Source organism: Anomaloglossus baeobatrachus, chromosome 3 (genome assembly GCF_048569485.1).
Source record: "Anomaloglossus baeobatrachus isolate aAnoBae1 chromosome 3, aAnoBae1.hap1, whole genome shotgun sequence".
NCBI lineage: Eukaryota > Metazoa > Chordata > Amphibia > Anura > Aromobatidae > Anomaloglossus > Anomaloglossus baeobatrachus.
The window spans coordinates 329,752,090-329,776,883 of record NC_134355.1 but is presented as its reverse complement, the minus strand read 5'-3'; the positions used below and the strand labels follow the sequence as shown (position 1 = coordinate 329,776,883).

The window sequence follows — 24,794 nt, the reverse complement described above, 5'->3', positions numbered from 1 at the left end:
CTTTCACTACTTTTAAAGGGAACCTGTCACCAGGTTTTTCCCTTATAACCTGCGACCACCACCAGTAAGCTCTTATATACAGCATTCTAGATTACTGTATATAAGAGCCCAGGCCACTGTGTAGAACATAAAAAACACTTTTATAATACTCACCTAGGGGGCAGTCTGGTCCGATGGGCGTAGTTGCTCTCTGCTCCAGCGCCTCCTCTCTGCAGCGATTGCCGTCCTCCTTCTTCTGAGGGCCGCGTGCATGATGCGTCCTACGTCGTCATACACACTGGCCGTCACTGAGGTCCTGTACAGGCGCACTTTGATCTGCACTGCTCAGGGCAGATCAAAATATTGTAGTGCGCATGCATGGGCAGTCTTTAACCTTTCCTCACAACTGCGCATTACAGTACTTTACACTGCCCTCAGCAGGACAGATCAAAGTGCGGCTGCGAAGGACCGCAATGCCAGCCTGGGCTGGATAGGAGGAGGATAGAGATCGCAGCAGAGAGGAGTTGCCGAACCCGCGAGTGGTGACGCTCATTGGACCAGACCGTCCCCTAGGTGAGTATTATAAAAGTGTTTTTTATGTTCTAGTAGCCTGGGCTCTTATATACAGTATTCTAGAATTCTATATATAAGGGCTCACTGATGGTGGCCGCAGTTTAGTCGCCAAATCTGATGACAGGTTACCTTTCAAAAGTGTGTGTAATCTGGGTGTGGGAGGTATGCAAATAAGATTTAATCCAAATCTATAAATTGTGACTTTTTGTAAAGTCATCTAGAAAAGATGCTATAGAAGAAGGATGGCATAAAAACATGAAACGTACCGTAGTTCCAGATTGAAGTGTTATATCTATAGGTGAATCAAATTTAAAAAGCATCTTGAGAAACTGATAAATTTGGTGAAAATATTGACGACGCAGCCTTAAGCCAAACTGAATTCAAACATTGCTTTCATGATGAATTCCCCCAGCTTTTAATTGTGTGTATTTATAATTTTTAAGAGATTCCTTTGTGTTGTATGCTAAACTGTGACTTTACTAATGTCCTTTTCTTTGCTTAATCAGACCAACTGACAGTATCCATGTTTTGTGTCAGTGACAGCAGCCACCTTAAAGGGACTCTGTCACCACAGAATGACTGTCCAAATCAAGTACTTGGTGCACCCTTGGCTCGGCTAAATAATTAAGGGCACCTTCACACCTGCTTGTTTTCCCTTTATCTCCACCCAGCACCACTTTTTGGATTGACAGCTCTGTCTTTATGGAGCCAGAGAAGGGTAGAGATGGACGAAAAACAAATAGGTGGGAAGATGCACTGAGATGTTTGGCCATACCATGATGGACCAAGCACCATACTTGGTTTGACAATCATTCTGTGCTGCTGACAGATTCCCTTTAATGTGGGCCTAAGCTTTAAAGGGCTTTTCCAATCTCCAAGATCCTATCCCAATATGTAGTAAGTGTAATAATATTAGCAAATTCCTCCAATTAATAATGTAGTATAGTTCACTATGTCGCTTACCTCATGCTCTGAGTATTGCAGGACCTTAGGTATCCATGGTTATGATCACTAGCAACTAACTAACCAACTAACTGTGACTATATACGTGGTCATAACCATGGATACCTAAGGTCCTGCAATGCCCTGAACATGAGGTAAGTAACATAGTGAAATATATTTCTAATTGGAGATTGTCATGGTTCCACCTCCCCGTTCACATGGCTAGGGGGCAGAGCCTTCTCTTGGGTCTCACTTCAGGAGCTTGGATGCTTTAAATTCTGTCATCTCTGATGAACCAGTGCCAGCTATTTGCTTAGCACTGCTTTGCCTGTGATTGCTGGTCCCTGCAAGTGTTTCCTGATCCGTCCTTCCCCTGTCCTCTGTCTGTGTTCCATCCCACCCCCTTCCTTCCCACAATAGCCCCAGTCATTTCCCCTTCTCCTACCTCCCCACTCAGTTGCTTCCTCTGGTACTGACCTCGGCCTGACCTCGACTCCGCTTTTGCTCGTTCCTCCAGTCTTCTTTCTTACCGTACTGTGTATGACCAGGCCTGCCTGACGTTCCCCCGCACGCCCCGTGGCGCCTGTATTCTGGCTGATTCTGCAGGGCAGTGCTCCAGCACACACTGTGTGTCCACCTCCATGCTGATTCAGCTCTGTGTAGTTCTGTTTCCTACAGGGCTCCAGCTCCCCCTGGTGGTAGCCTGACAGAGATATTGGTTAATATTATTATTATTATTATTATTATTATTATTATTGCACTTACCATACTACATATTAGGATATGATCTTGGAGATGGAAATAACCCTTTAAAGTGATAAGAGCAGTTTAGTTTTGACCCAATTTACACTTTAGTTTATTATTCACTTTTTGCCTGCAGTTTCATTTCCATTAGAATCTTTGAATAATATATTGGCTCCACTTTTCAGGGTTCCCTCTTGCTTCAAACTGTATTATTAAAAACTGCAATGTGCGAATTAGCTTAAAAGAAAGTAAAACATACAAAAAATGTTATACTTATAAAGGTTTTCGCAGTTAATTTTAAAGTAAATTTTAATCAATAGATATTGGAATAATAATAAATTCCACAATTGGATGTGTTTACAAAAAAAAAGGTGTGAAGATAATCTTATATACAGTATATGTGTCCCGTCTATGTACTGTGTAATGGATGTGTCTAGCCGTACAGGAACATGGTCTGATCACACCACAGCTCCTGAACAGGTGAGGATGAAAAAGAGAATATACAAATAGGACAGTATCACAGCTGATTATTTTTTTTGTGAGGTAAAACATTTTCCTGCCTGTTTTTTTTTTTTTTGTTTGTTTTTTTACCTGAAAGAAAGAATAATTTGTGATCCCGTGCTGTAATGTCTGAATACTTTATTACTTTCACCCCTGTACAAGAGATGTGGAATGATCAGACCATGTCCCTGTACGGTCAGACACAGCCATTACACAGTACATAGCAGGGACACATATATAAGATTATCTCAGCACAGGAACATTTTTTTAAAACATCAAATTGCGCAAATTATTCTTTTTCCAAGATCTATTGATTAAAATCTCTTTTAAAATGAACTTTGTGGGAAACCCCCTTTAAAGAAGTTTAGATTTTAAATTGGCATATTTCAACTCATAAAGACTATGTACTCCTCCTATCAATCATTTATTTTATTCCATCTCAAATAAGAAATAAAGGATATTTGCCTATTAGTCTTCATTAACTCTTCATGTTACATAATGTACCAGTATGTAATGCAGCTGGTGTCAGAGGTCAGCTCAAACTCTCTAGTGTAATTTACTGTGATCCAATTCTCTCTCATGCGAGAATTGGATCACAAGCACAGAGAAGATGGAGAGCTTATTTTCTCCATCTTCTCACTTGTCTGTCTTGGCATATATCGGACTGCACTCGGATGACGTCTGAGTGCAGTCCAATGTTTTGCACGCACCCTTAGGGGTACTTTACACGCTGCGACATCGCTATCAATTACTAGCGATGTCGAACGTGATAGCACACGCCCCCGTCGTTCCAGCGATATGTGGTGATCGCTGCCGTAGCCACAAGGGGGAGGTGTGTTCGGCGTCATAGCAACGTCATTGCGGCGTCACTACGCGGCCGGCCAATAGCAGCGGAGGGGCGGAGATGAGTGGGACGTAACATCCAGCCCACCTCCACATTGCCGGTGGACGCAGGTAAGGAGATTTTCGTCGCTCCTGCGGTGTCACACATAGCGATGTGTGATGCCGCAGGAACGACAAACAACATCGCTACGTACGAGACAACGATTTTTGGTATTTGGACAACCTCTCCAAAACCAACGATTTTTGTCTCTTTTGCGATCGTTTAAGGTCGCTCGTACGTGTTACACGCTGCGATGCTGCTAACGATGCCGGATATGTGTCACAAACACCGTGACCCTGACGATAAATCGTTAGCAATGACGCAGCGTGTAAAGTACCCCTTATAGACTTGATTGGGTGGACGCTGTCAAGACATACTGCGATTGTTTTCTCATGCCGAATCAGCATAACAAAAAAATTGTAGATCTCCACTGCCCCACAGTATAACATTGGAGGGAGTGCTATCCGATAAAATATTAGATAGCACTCTGCCGTATTATTTGCTCATGTGAGCGAACCCTAACAGCAACTGAAGCTAGATCCATTATTGCTGTTTAACTGTTTAAACGCCCATGTAAATCTCTGAAAACATAATTTAACTGTCCTTTGAGATGCCCACTGGCCCTCTCAAGATGCTGATGGATTGCCAATGGCAATCAGAGTCCTGCTGAAGGCTCCGCTGCTGCCACTTTAGTAATCCTGTGCAGTATATTACATAGTATATTACAAGCTATAGTTTAGATTGCAGGTTCAAGTCAGTTCCCTATTGGTAAAATAAAGAAAAATAAAAAATATCTTTAACATTTTTTGGAAAACATAAAAAATTGAATCACTCCTTTTAGTTAGTTAAAAATAAAGAAATATAGAAAATTAGCATATATTAGTATAGCTAAAAGGGAGAAAATAGGGCATTTGCTCTGCTCTTGCAGCCACTCTATGAGGTGCACAGAGGATGTGCAGCATTACTTGTACTGTATAATGCTGTACATCCCCTGTAGTCCTGGGCCGGCGCATCCTTTTCTCTCTGCTGGCATTATTGGGTCATTAGCTGAGAGATAGCAGAAGGGGCTACCTGACACCACATTCCTGTTGACTGCAGTGCTGTGTGCTATGTCCTCTCTTCATCATGATGACTGCTCTGGGATCACTACAATTAAAGCAGGACCTGGCAATCAGGTAACCACACCCACGACACTGACTGATAGCCAGCTCATCATTAGAGTCGGATGTCAGTCAGTACCAGGATGTGGTTACAGCTGCCGTTCATTATGTGCAGGGCGGTGACTGAATCCACACTGGCGCCACCCCTATGACTGCAACAGTAAGCCCATGATAAGGAATAAAGGTAATTACCTCCTGCTCTCGATGTAGCAACCGCATGGTGTCAGAACCCCAGTAACGCACAATTAACACCATATCTGCAGGGTAATAGTGTTTTTTTTTACCTGACAGGTTCCCTTTAAGAAAACAAAACAAAGGTCAATATAAGAAAAAAACATAAACGGAATTAATTTGAACTCTAGTTGTGCCATTGCAGTCTCTGGCCCTGTAGGGAATTTGTCTAAATGCTGTTTTAGGCCTCTTTCACACGTCCGTGAAAATCACGCACGTTTTTCACGGAGGTGTCAAAGGTGCGTATTATCCTCCGTGTGCTGTTTTAATGGCACATGTGTGTTCTCCGTGTGTTATGCGTAATAACACACAGAGAACGGGAACTTTCTGCTCACCTGTCCCTGGCGTTGCTGTCCGTGGTGCTGATCTTCGGTCTCCGGTCCTGCAGACTCCCCGCTGCTGCTGCTTCCGCCCGCAGTGGAGTGAATATGCAATGATCATAATGAGCGGGGGTCGGTAGCAAGTGACAGCAGCGGTAGAGACTGCAGGGCTGGAGAAGGTGAGTATAGATTTATTTTTTTTTGTACAAACACGTGTGTTTTCTCCGGTGCGTGTCCCATGGATCACCTCTGCGTGGTCCGTGTGCTGGCCGTGTGACTCCTGTGATGCCGGAGAAAACCGGACATGTCTGCGTGTGGGCACACACGGGCACACACACGGGTACACGTATGCTCCACACATACACATAGTCCATAGCAAAACACGCACGTGTGCGCAGACCCATTGATTTTAATGGGTCTACGTGTGCCCATGTCTCCGGTACGTGAGGAAACGGACCAAACACGTACCGGAGACACGGACGTGTGAAGGAGGCCTTAGGGAGATTCAGGCAGAATCCCCAAAAGCACTGCAGAAACACAGTGTGAACAGGACTTTATATACTATTGTATGGAATAGTGCAGTCTACTATAGTTCTCAAAATTATTCCAGTATACCAGCCAGACACAGACGCCAGCAAGATTTTTTTCTAAACCTGTTGCATATCAATTATTTCAGCATTTCTTTCCTATTCAAATGAAGGGGAACAAAAATGTAAGTGAAAAATGCTGCAAAAACACTTGAAAAAAAACACATAAAATGAGCATATTGTGCACAGAATTCTCTGTTTTTTTGATACAGAAAAATCCACAGCAAAAACGGACTATGTGAACAAACCCTACAGGAGTTTTCTGGAAATGTAATACAAATTAGCATAGAAATAATACAACACTAATTCTCTGAAAGTCTTTGACAGTCTTGGCATTTGGCTGCAGTGATCTTGTGGCTGCACCTTATTTTATAGCTGCAAATTGAAAATGACCAGCAGGGGCACCGGAGCATTGGCATTGGAGCCAGAAGGAGTTTAGCAGGGGAGTCTGATGGACATATAGGACTTTTTTAACGCTTTATATTCTGCTGTTTGTAAAGTAGGATGTACAAAAAGACAGCAATTCTGTTAATGTTTTAATTCTTGGACTGTTAAAGGGAACATGTCACGTGTAAATATGCTATTAACCTGCAGATGGGGTATTAATCTGCACGTTAATAGCATTTGAATTCTGCACCTGCACAGAAGGAAATGAACTTTAATCCTGTCGGCAGTCTTGGGGTTACAGTCATAGAGCCAACACCAGCAGGGTTTCAGTCACCACTCTGTATGACTCTGTTTGTGTAACAATATCCACATCCCCCCAGATGATTCATTTTGGTGATGTCTTATCATGTTTTTAATTGTCTATTGTGGTTTCTTCATATTAATAAAATTTGTCTAGTTTTTTGCACATATACTCTGTCTTCTTGTTTATATCTGTATGAAGAATAGCGGCTGTAACCATGCTCTCCGTATTGACTGACACCTTCCTCTAATGGTGAGCGGCTGTAAGTCAGTGCGCGGGGTGGTTACAGCTGCCGCTTTCCATACGCAGACGGTGACTGAACACATGCTGGTACCCCCCCCAAGACTGAAACCCAAACACTGCCAGGAAGGTTAAAGTTCATTATTGGTACAACCTATGCAGCTACACTGAGGCCAAAGAGGTAAGGGGGCCCAACACCACCTCCAACACATTGGAAATTCTGCATTATGATGAGCTATTGGACTGTAAAAGGGCCCATATACTATTCTTGCACAGGGGCCCTTTTCTGTCTGTGTCCGCCAGTGCTGCAGCCTATACTATTCTATTAAATGGGATGATGGCCTCTCTGACAGAATATTGAAGGGCTGTGGCTGATCTGAGATGCTGTTATTGGCTGCAGCAATCACATGACACAACAGTGTCATCTGACCTGCTCGGGAAAGCAGCGCTGACATTGCAGGAATAACACCACTATGGTAGGTAAGGTAAGTATGGCTTGTTTCTATCTTATTGTGGGTCATTCCAGTGATTAAGGAGTGGGCTTTTTTTTTTTCAGCGGACAGCCCCTTTAAAATGTGAAGCCTTAAAGTTTGTTCAATAGATATCCAGCCTTATTGACCTCAATGATCCTCAGCATGATGAGTTCCGTCACACATTCACAATCACTTTTATTGAAGTTTATGGTTTGCAGTCCCTCTGAGAGTACTAATTTATGTGATGTAACTTTAAAGGGAAACTTTGATTAAAACTAGAGTTCCTCATTGTAAGTATTCATAAACGAGTCCTTCAAACCTACTGATGAATATAATCAGTGGTGGCCTCACAACCACAGACGAGACCACAATGAATCTGCATGGGTTATTCTACATTCAGCATGGTCACTATTATAGAGGGCGGTGGCACCAACCGAAGAAAACGTTTCAGAGAAAGATAATAATAATATAGAGTAAGCAATATTCAATTGAATAATAAATGACATCTCATTCAGCTATATACCATTTTATACAGTAACGAATATGTTCAATGTAATCAAGTACAATAAGTTACCTAAAACTAAACTAAAAAGACTGTAACTTTTTCTAGTATCCTCATGAAGTGAACGGCGCTCCCCTGTACCTCTATGAAGTGGCGACAGAGTCAGTATGTGAATCTGCAGCACGGCTTCTCTTTATGAGCATTAAATGGGCAAAGAGTGTGCCCGCATTCTCCACATTGTCTCTACAAGACCAGGTAACACTTCTCCTTTGTTTGTATTCTCTTTTTTTTTTACTTTATTTTGGATTAAGCTACTTTTTAACCTAGAATTAGATGAAGGAAGCTTGTTTGGATGTGGAATCCCAATATAAAGATAGTGTACGTAGCCTAAGATAGTTTATCATTAGTGATGGGCGAATAGTTAAATGTTCTGGTTATAGGTACCGAATACCTAGTACTATTCCAATATTCGTCACGAATAATGAACAAGTCAGTGGGAAACATGAGCATTTTTCTTGAAGATCTCCCAGAAAAATGCTCGGTTTCCCCATTGACCTGTAATAAGTTTGTAAGTCGTGACAAATACTGTAATACTACTTTAGGAATACGGAGAAGGTATCCAGCTACAGCATCCGTAAATTCATAAAAAGTTCATTTTTATTTAATCCATGGTGCTAGAATGATGGACGCGTTTCAGGCAAAGGTCCTTATTCTAAGTGGAAAAAAATACATTTATGTTGCTAACAAGAAGTGTAGTTTTGGTTTAATAGACAGCAGACCACCCAGCATCAGTTTGGAGAACTAAACTAACTTCCATTAGTGCATTATCAAATTCATTTTTATATATCTACTGCTAACATTTTAATTGTATTGCCTTTTTTTCTTTTTGTTCATTAATGTTCATGCCAAAATTGATTTTGTATAACCTAAATAATGTATTATATATAGTGATGAGTGAATACTAAATATCGGGTTATTTGTACCAAATACCTAGTACTAATCCAGTATTTGTCACTAATAACTAACCTAATGCAAGTCAATGGGGGAACCCAAGCACTTTTCTTGAAGATTTCCTAGAAAAATGCTCGGGTTCCCCATGACTTGTATTAGGTTCGTTACTCGTGACGAATTCTGTAATTGTAGTAGGTATTCGGTACGATTAACCCAAACTCGAATATTTAGTATTCACTGCTCACTAATTATAAAGCTTACCCAATCCCCCCACTGTTAACATTTCATTACTCTGCATATTATTTCGCCTATAACAGCCTTATATATATTGTGCTGTCCTTTCTCATTACATATTTGTTCCCTTAAATGAGACATTTTGTACTTTAGAGACCACTCTGTTTGCATATATGGTGGTATTATATGTCTGATCTCCACGGCACATCTTCAAAATCATTAACAAAGCGTAATTGAGGCAAAATATTCAGTTATGAAGAGTTCTAAAGTGCAAGCAATGGGAACCTGAAATAGGAGCGTATACATGGCTGATGTACTTCTAAACCTATCATTCATATATTGTGTGGCAGCTGATGCTCCTGGAAGATGCGTGGAGAGAGCTGTTTGTTCTGGGAATCGCACAATGGGCCATCCCGGTTGATGCTAGCACGCTACTGGCTGTATCTGGTAAGGACTGCTCAATTTAATGACTTTGTTGTAGAAATTAACATTAAAATACATTGCCGGGAGTATGAACAACATGTGAAGAATAACAAATCCTGCGTGAACAATAGACCATACCTGTCATTTATAAATCTATATTTAAATGCAAATAATGTTGTCTTGTTGTATTCATAACTGCTTGTATCATCATTGAAATGCTAATCACTGTGTTTGTTATCATCCAAAGGAGTACTTTATTATCATTTTCATAAAAAATCGACGTGGAAATAGTTTATACCAGGCTGTCAGATACATGTTAAGTGGAAGAGATTTGCAGGGGATTAGAAATGAAAGGTATGAAAACTATACATTTAGATATGTTTTGATTTCAGGAATGAACAACGATAACACAGATTCGCAGAAGCTGAATAAAATCATAGCTGAAATCCAGGCATTGCAGGAAGTGGTGGCGAGATTTCGGCAGCTTCGACTAGACGCAACTGAGTTTGCCTGCCTCAAATGCATTGTCACTTTTAAGGCTGGTATGTTACCAATGGCTTATGACTAGATCAAATATGTAAATATATAGTAAAAGTGCGTTTTTGATAGAATTGTCCATTTTTAAAGTTAGGTCTTATATGGCACTGACTGACAGTCGGTTCTGTACTGATGCTTTACTGAATTGGCTGTCAGTCAGTGTTGCGGTATGGTTACAGCCGCCACCTATTATGTACAAAGCAGTGACTGAAACTGCTCCAGCCACGCCTCTATGACTGAAAGCCCAACGCTGACGATAGTAATACAGTTAATATTCTACGTCTTATACAGCACTGACTGACAGCCAGCTCTGTACTAATGCAATATGGAGTCAGCTGTTAGCCAGTGCCGGGGTAGGGTTACAGCTGCCACACATTCTGTACAGAGCAGTGACTGAAACTGCATCGGCGGCGCCCCTATGACTGAAAGCCTGAAGCTGCCGGTAGTAATAAGGTTTATTTCCTCCCAGCAGCGGGGTTTTCAGTGTGATAACTGCACAGCAGAAGTCTAATAACCTGCAGATTAACCCCAACTGTTGGGATACCTAAATATAGGTTTTGCATCGGGGTCCAGGAGTTTCAAGTTACACCTTTGCATATACATAGCTTAAAGGGGTTTACACCTCAAGTGATATCTTAATATCATGATGTACTATCAGTCATGATATCCATGTTATCAAATGAGTTCTATGGACCTTATCATAGAGTGTTTTCTTGTTCACAAAGTGATCAGCCCCAAGTTTATATAGGCTTGTAATCTGAAGCGAGCATTCTTCGGAACACTTATTTGCTGAATATCAGCTCATGTGAAGGGCCTTAAAGAAGTTACCTACCCTTGGTGAAATTCTGCAGCACTTGCTAAATTCTAATGGTGTATTATGCACACAGCGTTAGGATCATGCTCCGCTTGCCAATTCCAGCAGTCATTACTTGTCTGCAAGCATGCAACTTGCATATTCGTGGTCATAAACTCATTGGGGTCTCAGCCGTGCTCATTTTATACATCATGACCATGATAGTAAATAAGTCAGCATATTAACAACATAAAATAGGGAATATCAATTAAAAGTTTGATCAAAATTTTGCCAATTGGTTTTCCACTGTGTTACTGTACATTTCTATGTTTTTATTCTTTCAGTACCTACACATAGTGGTTCTGAATTGAGAAGTTTCAGGAATGCAGCAGCCATTGCAGCCTTACAAGACGAAGCTCAGCTCACTCTCAACAGTTACATACATACCAGGTGACTATGTAACCTTTAAACCTTAAAAGGGATGTGTACTAATAGACAAGCCCTGCTTAAAGGGAACCTGTCACATGGAATAATGCTATTAACCTGCAGATATGGGGTTAATCTGCAGTTTAATAGCATTCTGAACCTGCCTGGCGCCTGTACATTGACTCCCGCTGCCAGGAGGAAATGAACTGTAATCCTCCAGGCAGCATTTGGGTTTCAGTCATGGGGTGACAAATTCCGTCATTGCTCTGTGTATAGAGAGTTGCAGCTGTAACCACACCCCCTGCACTGATTGACAGCTCTCTCAGCATTAAAGAGGGATGTTAGTCAGTGTTGGGGAGTGGTTACAGCTGTCACTCTCCATACACAGAGCGATAACTGAATCAGCACTGGCGCTGCCCCTGTGACTGAAATCAGAACCCTGCTGGGAGGCACAATGGGGTTCACTATGCAGGCACTGGGTAGGTTCAAAATGCTTTTATCCTACAAATTAACTTTATAACTGCAGGTTAATAGAATTTTTATAAGTGACAGAATCCCTTTAAATACTAAAGTGTTAATAGTAAAAAAAAAAATCATTCATGCTACTCAACTCCCGGACTAGTGTCATTCCAGTGATGTTGGCACTGCGGTTCCAGGCAGTCACGTGAAATAGTTATGTCTCATGACAGCTGTAGCCAAACAGTGGCCATTGATCGGCTGCAATCTTCACTATTCCATCAGAGCAGACACTTTAGCATTCAAGCAGGGGTTGTCCAGTAGCTGAAACCACTTAAAAATAAATTACTACTATTCCATATCATTTTTTTTTACACATCAAAATATTCTCAACATTCTGTCCTCACTCATTTCTAGTTCATGTATCTTTATAATGTAAAACATTTAGCTGCTATTGAAACAAATTTAACCTCTTAACGACCACTATTACGCCTTTTAACAGCGGCTATTAAGGGGCCTTTTTCCTCAGCGCCGCTTTTTAACGGAGGAATAAGCTGACATCCATAGGCATTGGCCCAAACCAGTGATGGAACCGATTGGGCCGATTAACCTCTTGAATACTGCTGACGCGATGACAGCAGTATCTAAAAGGTTAAAAGGGTGTTAAAAGACCCCCTTTGACAAGATTTGCCACTTGCAATTGTATCCATGGGTCCTGATTGATGCCATGGTATCCTGAGGTCATCTGATGGCCCCAGGGTACAGTGGTCTATTAGATCCTGTTGAAGGCAGGGTCTAACAAGCTTTATCAGAGAGTCACTGACAGGACTCTGACAGTGCAGAATAATAGAGTACTGCAAAGCATGAAACCAATGATCAAAGTGAAAAATATTAATAAAAATAAAAAAGTAATAAATTGTGAAAAGGTAAAAAAGACACACAGTCACGAAATCCCGTTTTTCCACTAAAAACACACCATTTGCGTAAAAAAAATAAACAAAAAAAGTATACATAATTGGTATTGCCACATCTACAAAGACCCGAACTATAAAACTGTCATGCTATTTATTCCGTACAGTGAACAGTGTACTATAAAATAATTAAAAATGCAACTTCATCATACTGACACAAAAAAGTGAATAATAAGCAATAAAAAGTCATATAGAAAAAAATTGAATAACTTAAAACTGCAAACTGTCCCACAAAAAAAAAACGTCATTCAGCAAAACACTAAGAAAGTTACACTTGTCAGAATATGGTGAAAAAATACATTTCTGTAAAATATTGTGTTTACTGTAAAAAAGTAGCAAAGCTTAAAAAAACTATATAAATCAGGTATCGCTGTAATCATAATGACCCGAAGAATAAATTGCTCTTATCACTTTTACAGCATTGTGAACCGTGCAAAAAAAAAAATATAAAAGCAATAAGTGAATTGTTGGTTTTGCTTATTCTATGTCTAAACAATCTGAATAAAAAGCAATCAAAAAAGTTTAGATACCCCAAAATGGTACCAAAAATTCTCCAACTCATTATGCAAAAAGTAAGCTCTCACACAGCTCTGTTCACCAAAAGAATAAACTAGTTACAGCTCTTAGAATATGGCAACAAAAAATATTATTAAAAAAAGTATTTTTACTGTGTGATTGCAACAAAAAAAAAAAAAAAATATATATATATATATATATATATATATATATATATATCTCTATATATACCATGCGGTGGACTATGCAAAAATAAGAACTATTCTTGTACTACTGCTCTCACTATAATGAGGCACATGGAGACACTTTGGACTGTCTGGTCTCTGTTCCGGCCTGGCAATGTCCCATCATTTCAGGCATCTTTTTAGCGCACAAATGTGGACGACCACAGCTCTATGCCCGCCTAGAAAGATTTACACCACTGGGACAGACACCACAGTGTCTCCATCTTTCTCATTAAGTCAGTGGCTCTGTAATGGTTTTAGTATAAGGCTCTGTGCCCACGCTGCGTATTTTGATGCGGATTTTGACTCATATTTTCAGAAATCTGCCGCAAAATCTGCATGTCCATTGTGAAACCAGCAAAGTCTATGAGAATTCAGAAGTGCTGTGCCCACGTTGAGTATTTTTCCCTTGCGTATTTGGTGCAGATTTCTTTTTTTTCTGCATCAAATCTGCACCAAATGCGCAAGGGAAAAATAAGCAACGTGTGCACAGCACTTCTGAATTCTCATAGGCTATCTCGGCTTCACAGTGGACATGCAGATTTTGCTGCAGATTTCTGAAAATATACATCAAAACTGCACAGGGCCTAAATCTCAGATTTGTTGGATTTACAGTGCTCAGTGTAGAACAAAAAAATTGTGCTCCGAGCCATATATTACAAACAATCAAAAGATGTTCTGAACCCCAAAATGTTACCAATAATACCCCTAACTTAATCTGCACAAATCCAGCCCCCACTCAGGTCTGTAATCTGTCACGAGAAATATAGGGGTTTCCCATGTTACTAATAGAACAAAGACAATGAAAAGGGGACATAACTCTCACCTCCCCCCAAATAAAATCCAGGTTAATCTGTGCTCCCAAATTCAAATGCCCTCTTTCTTCTGAGCCCTAAACCGCAGTAAGGAACTGACCCGGCACCTCAGGGGCTCGCCCACAATCTATTCAAACAGAATCTATGTTAAAAAAAGCCAAGTAGAGCTCCTTCCCGTCCGATCCACGCCGTGTGCTCAAACATCAGTGTACAACCACATATGGGGGTACTGCCACATTTGGTAAAAACTACATAGAAAATTGTCCTGTCTATTTTCTCCTATTACCCCATGTGTGCATTAAAACTTTGACTATAAAGTAAAACTTCAATCAAAAGTTTTTTGTTTACACCACCCAAACTTGTAAAATTCTGTGTAGTTTGTGGAGTAAAAATACTACACCAATAGATTAATTCATTATGGGATTTAGTTGACATAGTTGACATATGGGGTCTCATTGTGTTCTGGAGAAATTGTGCAACAAATTATATTATCAGTTTTTTCATATAGTCCATTGTGAAAAAATTACAAAATTTGGGGCTAGAACAAAATTATAGCGGAAAAAAAAATATTTTTTGTTTTCACATCAACATTTTAAAAAGTTCGATGAAGTAACTATGGGTTCATAATGCTCAACACACCCCTATAAAAATTCCTTGATAGGTCTAGTTTCCAGAATGTGGTTACTTGCGGGGGGTTTTGATGTTTTTGTTCCTCAGGGGCCCTGCAGATGCAACATGGTGCCCTCAATCTATTTCAGCTAAATTTGTGTTCCAAAATTCAAGTCGTACTCCTTCATTTTGAAACCTGCCGTTTGTCTAAACAGAACTTTTTGACTACATGTGAGGTATTCTTCAGGAGGAAGTGGGCAACAAATTGTGGGGTCTTTTTTTTTTTTTTAATCCATACATTTTTTTATTGTTTTCAAACACGAAGAAAAAGGCTTACAGAAAAGAAAGGCATAACATCATACAAAAGCTGAGACATCAGCACCCTAATGGGCGACTCAGGGCCACAGAAATATTGAGCACTGAAGGGGGGGTAACTTACAACAATACACAATGTTAACTTAGTGTATAAAGAAACAAAATTGGTCCGAGCGACACGTTATATGACTAGCAGTCCAACCTATTACCCGACCAGGTTGTTACAGTTTTAGAGGGGGAGAAGCCCAGCGAGAGGCTGACCAAATTGCCCAACATGTTTGAATTTTTAAGGCCAGGGAGGCACTGCTGGCTAACAGAGTTTCATTTTGGAAGTGCGTGTTGACTCTAGCAATCACTTCCTCCAGAACCGGTATCTCAGGGGATTTCCACTTGGCTGATATACACTGGCTGAGATTAGTATATGAGAAATGCACTGAGCAATAGGAGCTGGGAAGGCATGTAAGCCCATATGTAGAATCCCCATTTGGGGTGAGGGAGGGAGTCTATTCTCGCATACTTCTGCTATTAGGTCGAAGACCCGATTCCAAAAGCTGAGAATTCCCGGGCAAGACCACCAGAGATGCCCCATGTTCCCCATCATGCAACAACCTTTCCAACAGAGGGGAGCGTAGCCTGGCGCAAACCTAGCTATCTGAGCTGGGCACCTATACCATCCCATGTGGACTTTTTTAATCTGCTCCAAGTGGTTGAGGCAAGTGGAGGACCCAAGCACCACCCTTGAGGCCGCGTGCCACTGATGGGTTGGCAAAGAGAGTGATAATTCTCTTTCCCACTTTGTCATGTATGATAAAGTTTGTCCTTCCGGTTGAGAGGTGAAGTGGTGATATAATAAGGACAGGCCCTTGGCAGATGTTGACTCCTTCAGAAGAAAGTCTGCCAAGAACTGATCTCTTGATGCTGATGAGCCCAGATGGAAAGTGCTTAAAAAGTGTCTAATTTGAAGAAACTGGTAGAAAATATGCCTGGGTAAGTTGAATTTAGACACCAGCTCAGAGAAGGGTAAGAAGGACCCCCTGTCAAATAAATCCGATACCCGAAGGGACCCATTTTGTTCCCAAGCCCTAAAGTCGACATCAGGAACACAAGCCTTTATGTCCTTAAAGGGTAGCCTCAAAATCAAACCGACAATGGATTCCAAGGACCAATCCCACCAACGCCACTTTACCGCCTCGACTGTGCCCAGAAAGGAATGTGCAATTGCCTGATTTTGAATCAGTGCATAGGGTCTATTTTGTCAAGCAATCCCTTGCAAAAGTGACAAAAACGGAGCTAAAGCAACATTTTAGAGTAAAAAAAAAGTTTAAAAAATTAATTTGCACTATGCATTAATTCCTGTGTAGCATCTTAATGGTTTTAAAAAAAACTCCTGTTTTGATGTATTTAAAAGATTTGGTTTTTAAAATGGTATCACATTTGGGGAGTTTCCAATATAGAGCCCTCTCAAGGTCCATTTAAATCAGAATAGGTTCCTAAAAAATAGCTTTTGTAAATTTATTGGAAAAAAAATAGAAATTGCTGCTAAACCTTTAGCCCTTTTAACATCTTAACAAAATAAAATAATGTTAGAAAAATGGTACATATGAAAAGCTGACATATGGGAAATGTTATTTATTGTACAGTATGACTAAATGGTTTAACCCCTTTAGGTCCCAGGTCACCTCCCTCCGGTTACTGCAGGCTCACATTCATTCCTGCACATGTCTGTTGATCTAATCAGCAGACATGTGCGACTAACAGACGCCAGTGGATCCGAGATTCACCCAGATGATGACCTCTATTGCTGCCATGACTCCACTTCCTGTGAATGCCAGCAGATCGCCGGAAATCACAGGAACACAGCATTTCTACTGATCAGAGTGATACTGAAGCATCGCTCTGATCAGCAGAAGTGATTGGATCGTGCAGTCATAAAGTCAACCAGGGAGACTAGTAAAGTCAATAAAACTTGTAAAAAAAGTTTTAAAAAATATTTAAAAATTTAAAAAACTAAAAGTTCAAATCACCCCCTTTTGCCCCATTAAAAATAAAAAAAAAAAAATCCACTTATTTTGTATCGCTGAGTTCATAAATGCCTGATCTATCAAAATATAAAATCAATTAATTTGATCAGTACACGGCGTGGCGAGATGAAAATTCCAAACTCCAAAATTACGTGCATTAAAAAGCAATAACAGGCGATCAAAACGCTGCATCTACACAAAAATGGTGTCATTAAAAACGCCAGCTCAAGACACAAAAAATAACCCTCTTCCATACAATTATACACAAAACACTCCCCTTAAAAAATGATGTCACACTGCCACACAATGATCCCCACAACTGGGAGATGGAGTTAAGTATGCAGTACTACAGGAAACAATCAATGTAATACCAGTTTTTAATAACATGTTTTTTCCCAATCTGTTTTCAGTGTAAGTGGGTGTCAAGTAATTATCACTGAGGACCCTTAAGAGATGTTATTGTTGTTTTTTTTTGTCTATGTGGATTGGTTGGTATTCACATGGTGAGATAGAGATATACCTAGGGACATTTAAGGGAGAGTAGACGGTGAGCGGGGGTGCCATTTGTGCATGTTTAGGGTGCCAACCTCCGGGCCAGGTAGGGTGTTCCATTAGGGGCAGTGGCAGGGTACATTGATTATTTACTGCAGTACTGCATACCTACTTAAGGGGAGTGTTTTGTGCATAATTGTAGATGAGTCTTTTAACATATATCTAATAAACATAGATTTTTAGGAATTTGTTGTATTGTTAACCTTACTTATTGGATTCCTTGGCTAATCTTATATTGTAAGACACTTATATAAAAGTAAAAGTATACGTTTGCTATCTACAAACTCGTACTGACCTGGGGAATCATATTCCCAGGTTAGTTTTACTTTATAGTGGTAAATAAAAAAAACAATCGTACATTTGCACTCTTTTTTTATAATTTTACCGCACTTGGAATTTTCTTCCCATTTTTCAGTACAATATGGCACAGAATGTAATTCAAAAGTACAACTCGTCCTGCAAAAAAACAAGCTCTCATATGGCTATATGAATGGAAACATAAAAAAGTCATGGCTCTTGGAAGAAGGGGAGGAAAAAATGAAAACGGAAAATCGTCGGGTAGTGAAGGGTTAAGCATGTAAAAATTTAAAATGTTAAAATGGTAACATTTTTGCCAAAATTTCGATATTTTCAGAAATAAATGCAATAAATATCAACCTAAATTGCACTGGCCAGAATAATCGTTTTGTCAGGTCATTTTTATTGTACCCTGAATGCCGTAAAAACAAAACACAGGTTCAATTATGTCTGTTTTTTTCACCATTTCAGTCACTTGGAATTTATTTTCGCATTTTTCAGCACATTATATGTAAGAAATTTATGGTCTCATTGGAAATGAGAGTCTGTCCCCAATATCAACGAGTCATTAGAAATTAACTGCTGGAAAGGTGCGAGGATGCTGTTCTGAATATGAAATTCACATCTGCTCATCATCATCCCCTAATCTGTCCCACTATGGCAGCATTTTGGAATCTTCCGTATCATTTGTATGGCGTATGCCAATGGACAAGAAAACCATTGAGGAAAAAAGATTTTTTGCACTTCCATCCATAAAATGAATCTTTTTATTAAAAATCTATTTAAAAGGAACCTGTCAGGTGCAATATGCATCCAGAACCACGAGCAGTTTTGGGTGTATATTGCTAATCCCTGCTTAACTGTCCCTGTATCTAGTAGCATAGATAAAGAGATCTGTAGAAAAAGTATTTGGAAAGATCCTTTATGATATGATAATGAGCGTGGGGACTAGTTGCAGGGGCGTTAGTTCCTGTGTTCATTCCGCCCTATTAGCATGGTAGCACACCCACAGGGATGTGATAACATGCTATTCAATGCAGCATCACCAGTGGTGGGTGTGCTACCATGCTAAGAGGGCGGAATAAACACAGGAACTAACACCCTTGGGACTAGTCCCTGGCCTCATTAGCATATCATAAAAGATCTTTGGAAACACTCTTTCTAAAGGTCGCATTATCTATGCTACTAGATACAGGGACAGTTAGGCAGGGATTAGCAATATGCACCCAGAATTGCTTGGAACAGGTTCATTTAAAGACAACAGGAGGATCCATCATGGGGATAAAAAGCTTACGCATTTCTGGCGTACACTATAACTAAGGGCGTAGTGTACACCAGAAACGCATAAGTTTTAACCCTCTTTTTGTTTTTTAATTTATTTCTAATATAAAGATTAATTTTATGGATGGATATGGGGGAAAATCCTCGCTTCTTCAATGGTTCTACAGTAGCTGAGCTTCACCCCAGGAATTGGCACTGATTCATTAACTTTCCACTGTATCCTGAACAATATTAACGTTGTGAGCTTCTTTATCTCTTTTTTCACCAATAGACCAGGCCATTCAACCCCATGGCAAAGTCTCTGGAGATATATTAGTAGGAATTGAACAAATAGCTATGTGAACTGGTATAGAAAAATTCAGGGAATCAGGAATGTAAAAGTATAGATCTGAAATCAGCATACTTTTACTTAAAGGGAACCAACCAGCAGGATTTTCATACATAAAATAAAGCCAGTGCTATACTGACACTAGGATGCTGAATCTAACCATATCTTTTGTTCTGAGATTGAAGGTTTTATTTCAGAAATATGTGCAAGTAAATTTACAGCACTTCACTGCTATTTGATTGACAGGTGCAACAGGAAGGGAGTCTGTGGGTCGGGTCTTGCTATCTATATCCGTCCATGTCTGTCTGCCTGCACCAGAATTAACGTCTATTTCGGTGACAGGGGGAGGAAGGCCAGGCAGACAGAGGATGGAATAGAAGCAAGACCCAATCCACATATTCTCTTCCTGTTGCTCCTGTTAATCAAATAGCAGTGAAGTGCTATAACTTTACTTACACATATTTCTGAAATAAAACCTCCAATCTCAGAACAAAAGGTATGCTTAGATTCAGCATCCTAGTGTCAGTATAGCACTGGCTTTACTTTATATATGAAAATCCTGCTGGTTGGTTCTCTTTAACGGGTGATTACTTCTGTTTGTGGGGGTAGAATATGCTGAGAGATTCTGTTCATAATAAAAAAAAAGTATGTTTTAACACTAATGTACATACTATTTTTTTATTTAATACATAAAGTAAAGCATATCTATTATATATATTTATCATCCAGTTAAACATTGCATTGTGTTTCACAGATATCCTACACAGCCCTGCCGGTTCGGGAAACTTCTACTACTCTTACCAGCATTACGGTCTATAAGCCCATGCACGATAGAGGAAGTTTTTTTTAAGAAGACTATTGGCAATGTTCCTATCACACGGCTTTTATCAGATATGTATAAATCTAGTGATATCTAACATGGAGGACCAACTTGAAGAGCTTACACTTATACCGAAGACTACTGGCAGATCTATTACTAAGGAAATAGACTCAAGAACACAATTATTGTGGAGAACTTTTGTCAAAAATAGCCATCATATTGATGTGCTTACTATTAAACTGTAATCTGCCACATGATGTAGTCTGTGCTGTTTGGCCTACAAATCCAGGGGATGACTGTCAAGTACCTTTAAGAGCCCCCAAATCTCAAGATGTACATAGAAATATTGTTTTGTCATAAACATTGTTGACCTTCTATAGAAAAACACAGAATCCACAGGAACTGGTGAGAAACCAGCACTACAAGAATCACGTGCAAAGAACATGTATATTAGGATAGATGGATGTGATACATCTAAAGTCACATAGGTAATGTTGGACCAAGTCACCATACTCACCAGAGACATCTATTCCGGACTCCAATGCCATCTGCAGCAATCTCTTACCTGCATATTACCAAGTCACATGCTTTAAAACGGTCCCTATAAAGTGTATGTTCACATGCGAGCACCATTTATAGCTTATAAATAAATATACTATCTATAAAAGATAGCAACATTATGAATACATTGTATTACTTATATTTTACTGGTCCCAAGTTACCCCTGTGTTATGTCCAGGAGCCAGTTTCTGTCAAAGGGAAACTGTCAGCAGGTTTTTGCAGTACAATCTGAAGACAGCAGGAGATAGGCACTGAAATACTGAGTTCAGGGATGTGTCTTTTGTTAAATGGAACCTGTCACCGGTTTTTAGTGTGTAATCCAATGCACCATCTTTCTGAGTGCTTCTTCTGCATTACACAAATGTGTCCTTCATCTCCTAACCCTGTATACCACCAACATTACCTTTTTGTTTTCTCCCATGCTGTATGTAAATGTTTTTGGTTAGGTCCAATGGGCGTCATTTCCTTAGCATCTGTATCTCCTCTTCGCTACCAAAAGCCATCCTCTTGCTTACGTTGATGTGGATCACACGTCCTGCGTCATCCTCATAGCCGAAAGAAATCTCGTGCCTGCACAGTAGTACCGTCGGCTGGCACAAGTGCAGTTTTCTTGGGCGTACTCTGGGCACAGCATGAAACATAACTGTACATGCACCCAGGACACGTCATTCCGGAATTGGTTCCAGAAAAAAGGAACCAGAATGATATGTCCCAGGCGCATGCACAGTTATGTTTTATACTCTGCCCACAGTACTGCACCTGCGTGAGCCTGCAATGCTAATGCACAGGTGTGAGATTGCTGTCAGCTATGTGGATGATGACAGATGCATCATCCACATCAATCAATGCCACAGGACGACTTTTGGTGGCAAAGAGGCTGCACAGATGCCGAGGAAATACACCCATCAGACTGGACCAAAACCATTTACATACAGCTCAGGAGAAAATAAAATTTTTGGTAATATACAAGGGGAGTTAGGGGATTATGAACACATTTGTGTAATGCAGTACAGGCATTAAGAAAGGTGGTGTCATTGGTTCACGCATGAAAAAACTGGTGACAGAGTCCCATTAAGCTGTGTGTTGTTTATTTAAAAACAAATGGTTTTATAAATATAAATAGGATATTATCATTGCTGGGACTTGCTGGCTCATCCAAATATGTCCCTTCTCGGATAAGCAGCTCTTTGGCAATAGACAATGTATACAGAGAACTGTGGTGTGGGTGGGATTAGTTAGTTGAGCTCTACTGTATGTTACATCTAAGAACTCTGATTGTATCACAACTGCTGCACCTAGTAAGCTATGTGATACATTGTTGGAATCAGGGTCTCTGTGTCTACATCATGCTGCTCTCAGATGAGGTAGCAAAAACCTGGTGACAGATTCTGTTAAGGGAATCAAATCAGCAAGCTTTCTGTCTGACAAATCTTTACTGTTTAGCTGAGCTTCTATAATGCAGAGGAATGGTTTATTACTAAACACATCTCAATTTATGAATTACCAGAGGAAGATTTGTGTAGACAATGACCCCGTAGGTAAAACTCAGTGCTTTGCCAAATAATAGAATGCAGAATAATGAATACAGCTCTGAATTCTAATATAGAATGTAACCCAAGATCTGTATTTAATAAGTAATATAACTTACAATATTTATAAAGATATTCAACTTATCTGGAATTTTTTTTCTCAGTTGTAAAATGGTGTTTTAAAGTGAGCTCTTTGAGTAGAACCCGAAAGTGCGTTGGGGACGTAAACTGGTGTTATTGATGAAAATAGTGCTGTGTTGCTCCATCAGCAGAATTGCCAACAGATCTCTAAAAGATAATTTGGTTCATAGCTGTATGTTTTTCCAATCACTGTGGAAAAATCACTGTGTCGATTCAAGCTGTGTCAGATGGAAGTATGCATTTTATATACTTTAAGGTCAGCAAATAAGTATGGGCCAAATCAAACAGCTAAAGTGCAAGAGGCGCTCTTTGCTAGCATGTCATGCTTCTATGGACATTTAAACATGCGATTATTAAACTAAGGAAAAGATAAACTTGGAAAATAATTATTTAAAACAAAATTGTCCAACAATCTTGGTAAAGTTATCCATACATGTATGATGGCGCTACCTTTAGATACAGTGTAATGGTTTCATTATGTTTAGTTTATGGTGTGTGATTAGGGTCTAGCACTAAAATTAATCAGCACTTCAACTATCATAGACAAGTGATATGGTTCTTGTACTGTGTCCTCTAATTGTGAGCTTAAAGTTGTACTCATTTCTTTACAGAGAATAAAATATATTGAATTTGAGTAATTTATGATGTTTTATAGGAAGATCATTTTTAAAGTGTGTTTGCTTTATTTACAGCAACATTTTACTACTTTGTCTATGACACAATAATGCTAGTACATTTAGTAAATTCAACATGTATAAAAAAAATAATAATTTAGAGTCTAAAACAGTGGTCACATTTGTAGGATTGGAGGTTCAATCAAGAAATATTAAGATACGATTACCAAAGCAGACCTATTTTTGTAGAAACACAGAAGATTAATATTCTACACATTTAGAGTATTTTTCTCTATATAAAAAGCAGCAGTCCTCGTAAAATATTCTTGAAATTTGTATCTCAGTATATCAGTTTCAAATCTAAAATGAAAAAGTGCCATTTATTGGCTAAATTTACTTGCAGGCTAAAACTGCGTTAATTTTAATATGAACTTGAGCAAGAAACTATTTGACTTAAAGCAGCCTTTTACTTTCTCCCTGCTGATTTCAGCAACAGGAACTGATAGACAGAATGTAGATATCATATGTTAAATATCTTAGCCAAAAAGGGTATTGTAAGTTACCTAGGTATCTAAAAAGGAAAGGACCTGTGAGTATAGTAGCCTTGCTCTGATTCAAGTGGTTTCTGTGCTGTGTAAAGGCCCCTTTACACACTGAGACTTTCAGCAATCCCACCAGCGATCCCAACCTGGCCGGGATCGTTACAAAGTCTCTGGTGAGTCTCTGGTGAGCTGTCAAACAGGCAAACCTGGCCAACGACGCAACAGCGATCCGGACCTGCAGAACGACCTAGCTAGTCAAACACTGGAAACGAGTGATGTGTCACAATATCTGTCAATCACTATTCTCTGTCAGCCGGTCTCTCCCTCTCGGTCTCTATTCTTTCTGTCGGTCCGTCACTATCTCTGTCCCTCTCTCACAGTCTGTCGGTCATTTTCCCCTCCTCTCTCATACTCACCGTTCACCGATCTCCGGCGCGGCGCTGCACGGCATCCACACTGCTGCGGCAGCTTTTACTATTTTGAAAAAGCCGGCCGCTCACTAAACAATTTCGTATTCCCTACTTTCCCTGCCCACAGGCGCCTATGATATTGTGACACATCACTCGTTTCCAGTGTTTTAAGTCCCCTTTACACACTGAGACTTTGCTGCACAGCGGGAAACAAAGGACCAAAGAATGGTCCTGAACGATTTGTAGCGATCAGCAACTTCACAGCAGGGGCCAGGTCGCTGATGTGTTTCACACACTGCAATGTCGCTGGGGAGGTCGCTATTACGTCACAAAACCGGTGACGTTACAGCGATGTCGTTTGCGACGTTGCAGTGTGTAAAGCCACCTTAAGAGAGGCACAGGAGTTCCTTGTGATGCTAGCCACTACTTATGCGAAGTATGGACAGAAGAGTAGTCAGGAAAGCCGGGGTCAGGAAACTGGAAAACACATACACGCACCAGGAGTAAACAGAGGCGTAGTCAGGTGAATATCCGAGGGTCAGAAATCCAGGAGAGCATGTAAAAAGTTCAAGGAGAAAGCAGAGATGTGGTCAGGTGTGGTCTGA

The 24,794-nt window shown here is 40.0% G+C and overlaps 1 protein-coding gene across 1 annotated transcript in view; it reads left to right on the top strand.

Moving 5' to 3' along the window:
* Positions 1 to 23,200, top strand: part of NR2E1 (nuclear receptor subfamily 2 group E member 1) — a 102,764-nt gene extending 79,564 nt beyond the window's left edge. Inside the window, exons 5-9 of the mRNA XM_075338366.1 lie at positions 7,932 to 8,078; positions 9,359 to 9,455; positions 9,824 to 9,973; positions 11,106 to 11,211; positions 20,327 to 23,200. Coding sequence (XP_075194481.1) covers positions 7,932 to 8,078; positions 9,359 to 9,455; positions 9,824 to 9,973; positions 11,106 to 11,211; positions 20,327 to 20,489 — 663 coding nt within the window. The 3' untranslated portion in view covers positions 20,490 to 23,200. The remainder of the gene's footprint in view (positions 1 to 7,931; positions 8,079 to 9,358; positions 9,456 to 9,823; positions 9,974 to 11,105; positions 11,212 to 20,326) is intronic.
* The last annotated feature ends 1,594 nt before the right edge of the window (positions 23,201 to 24,794 follow it).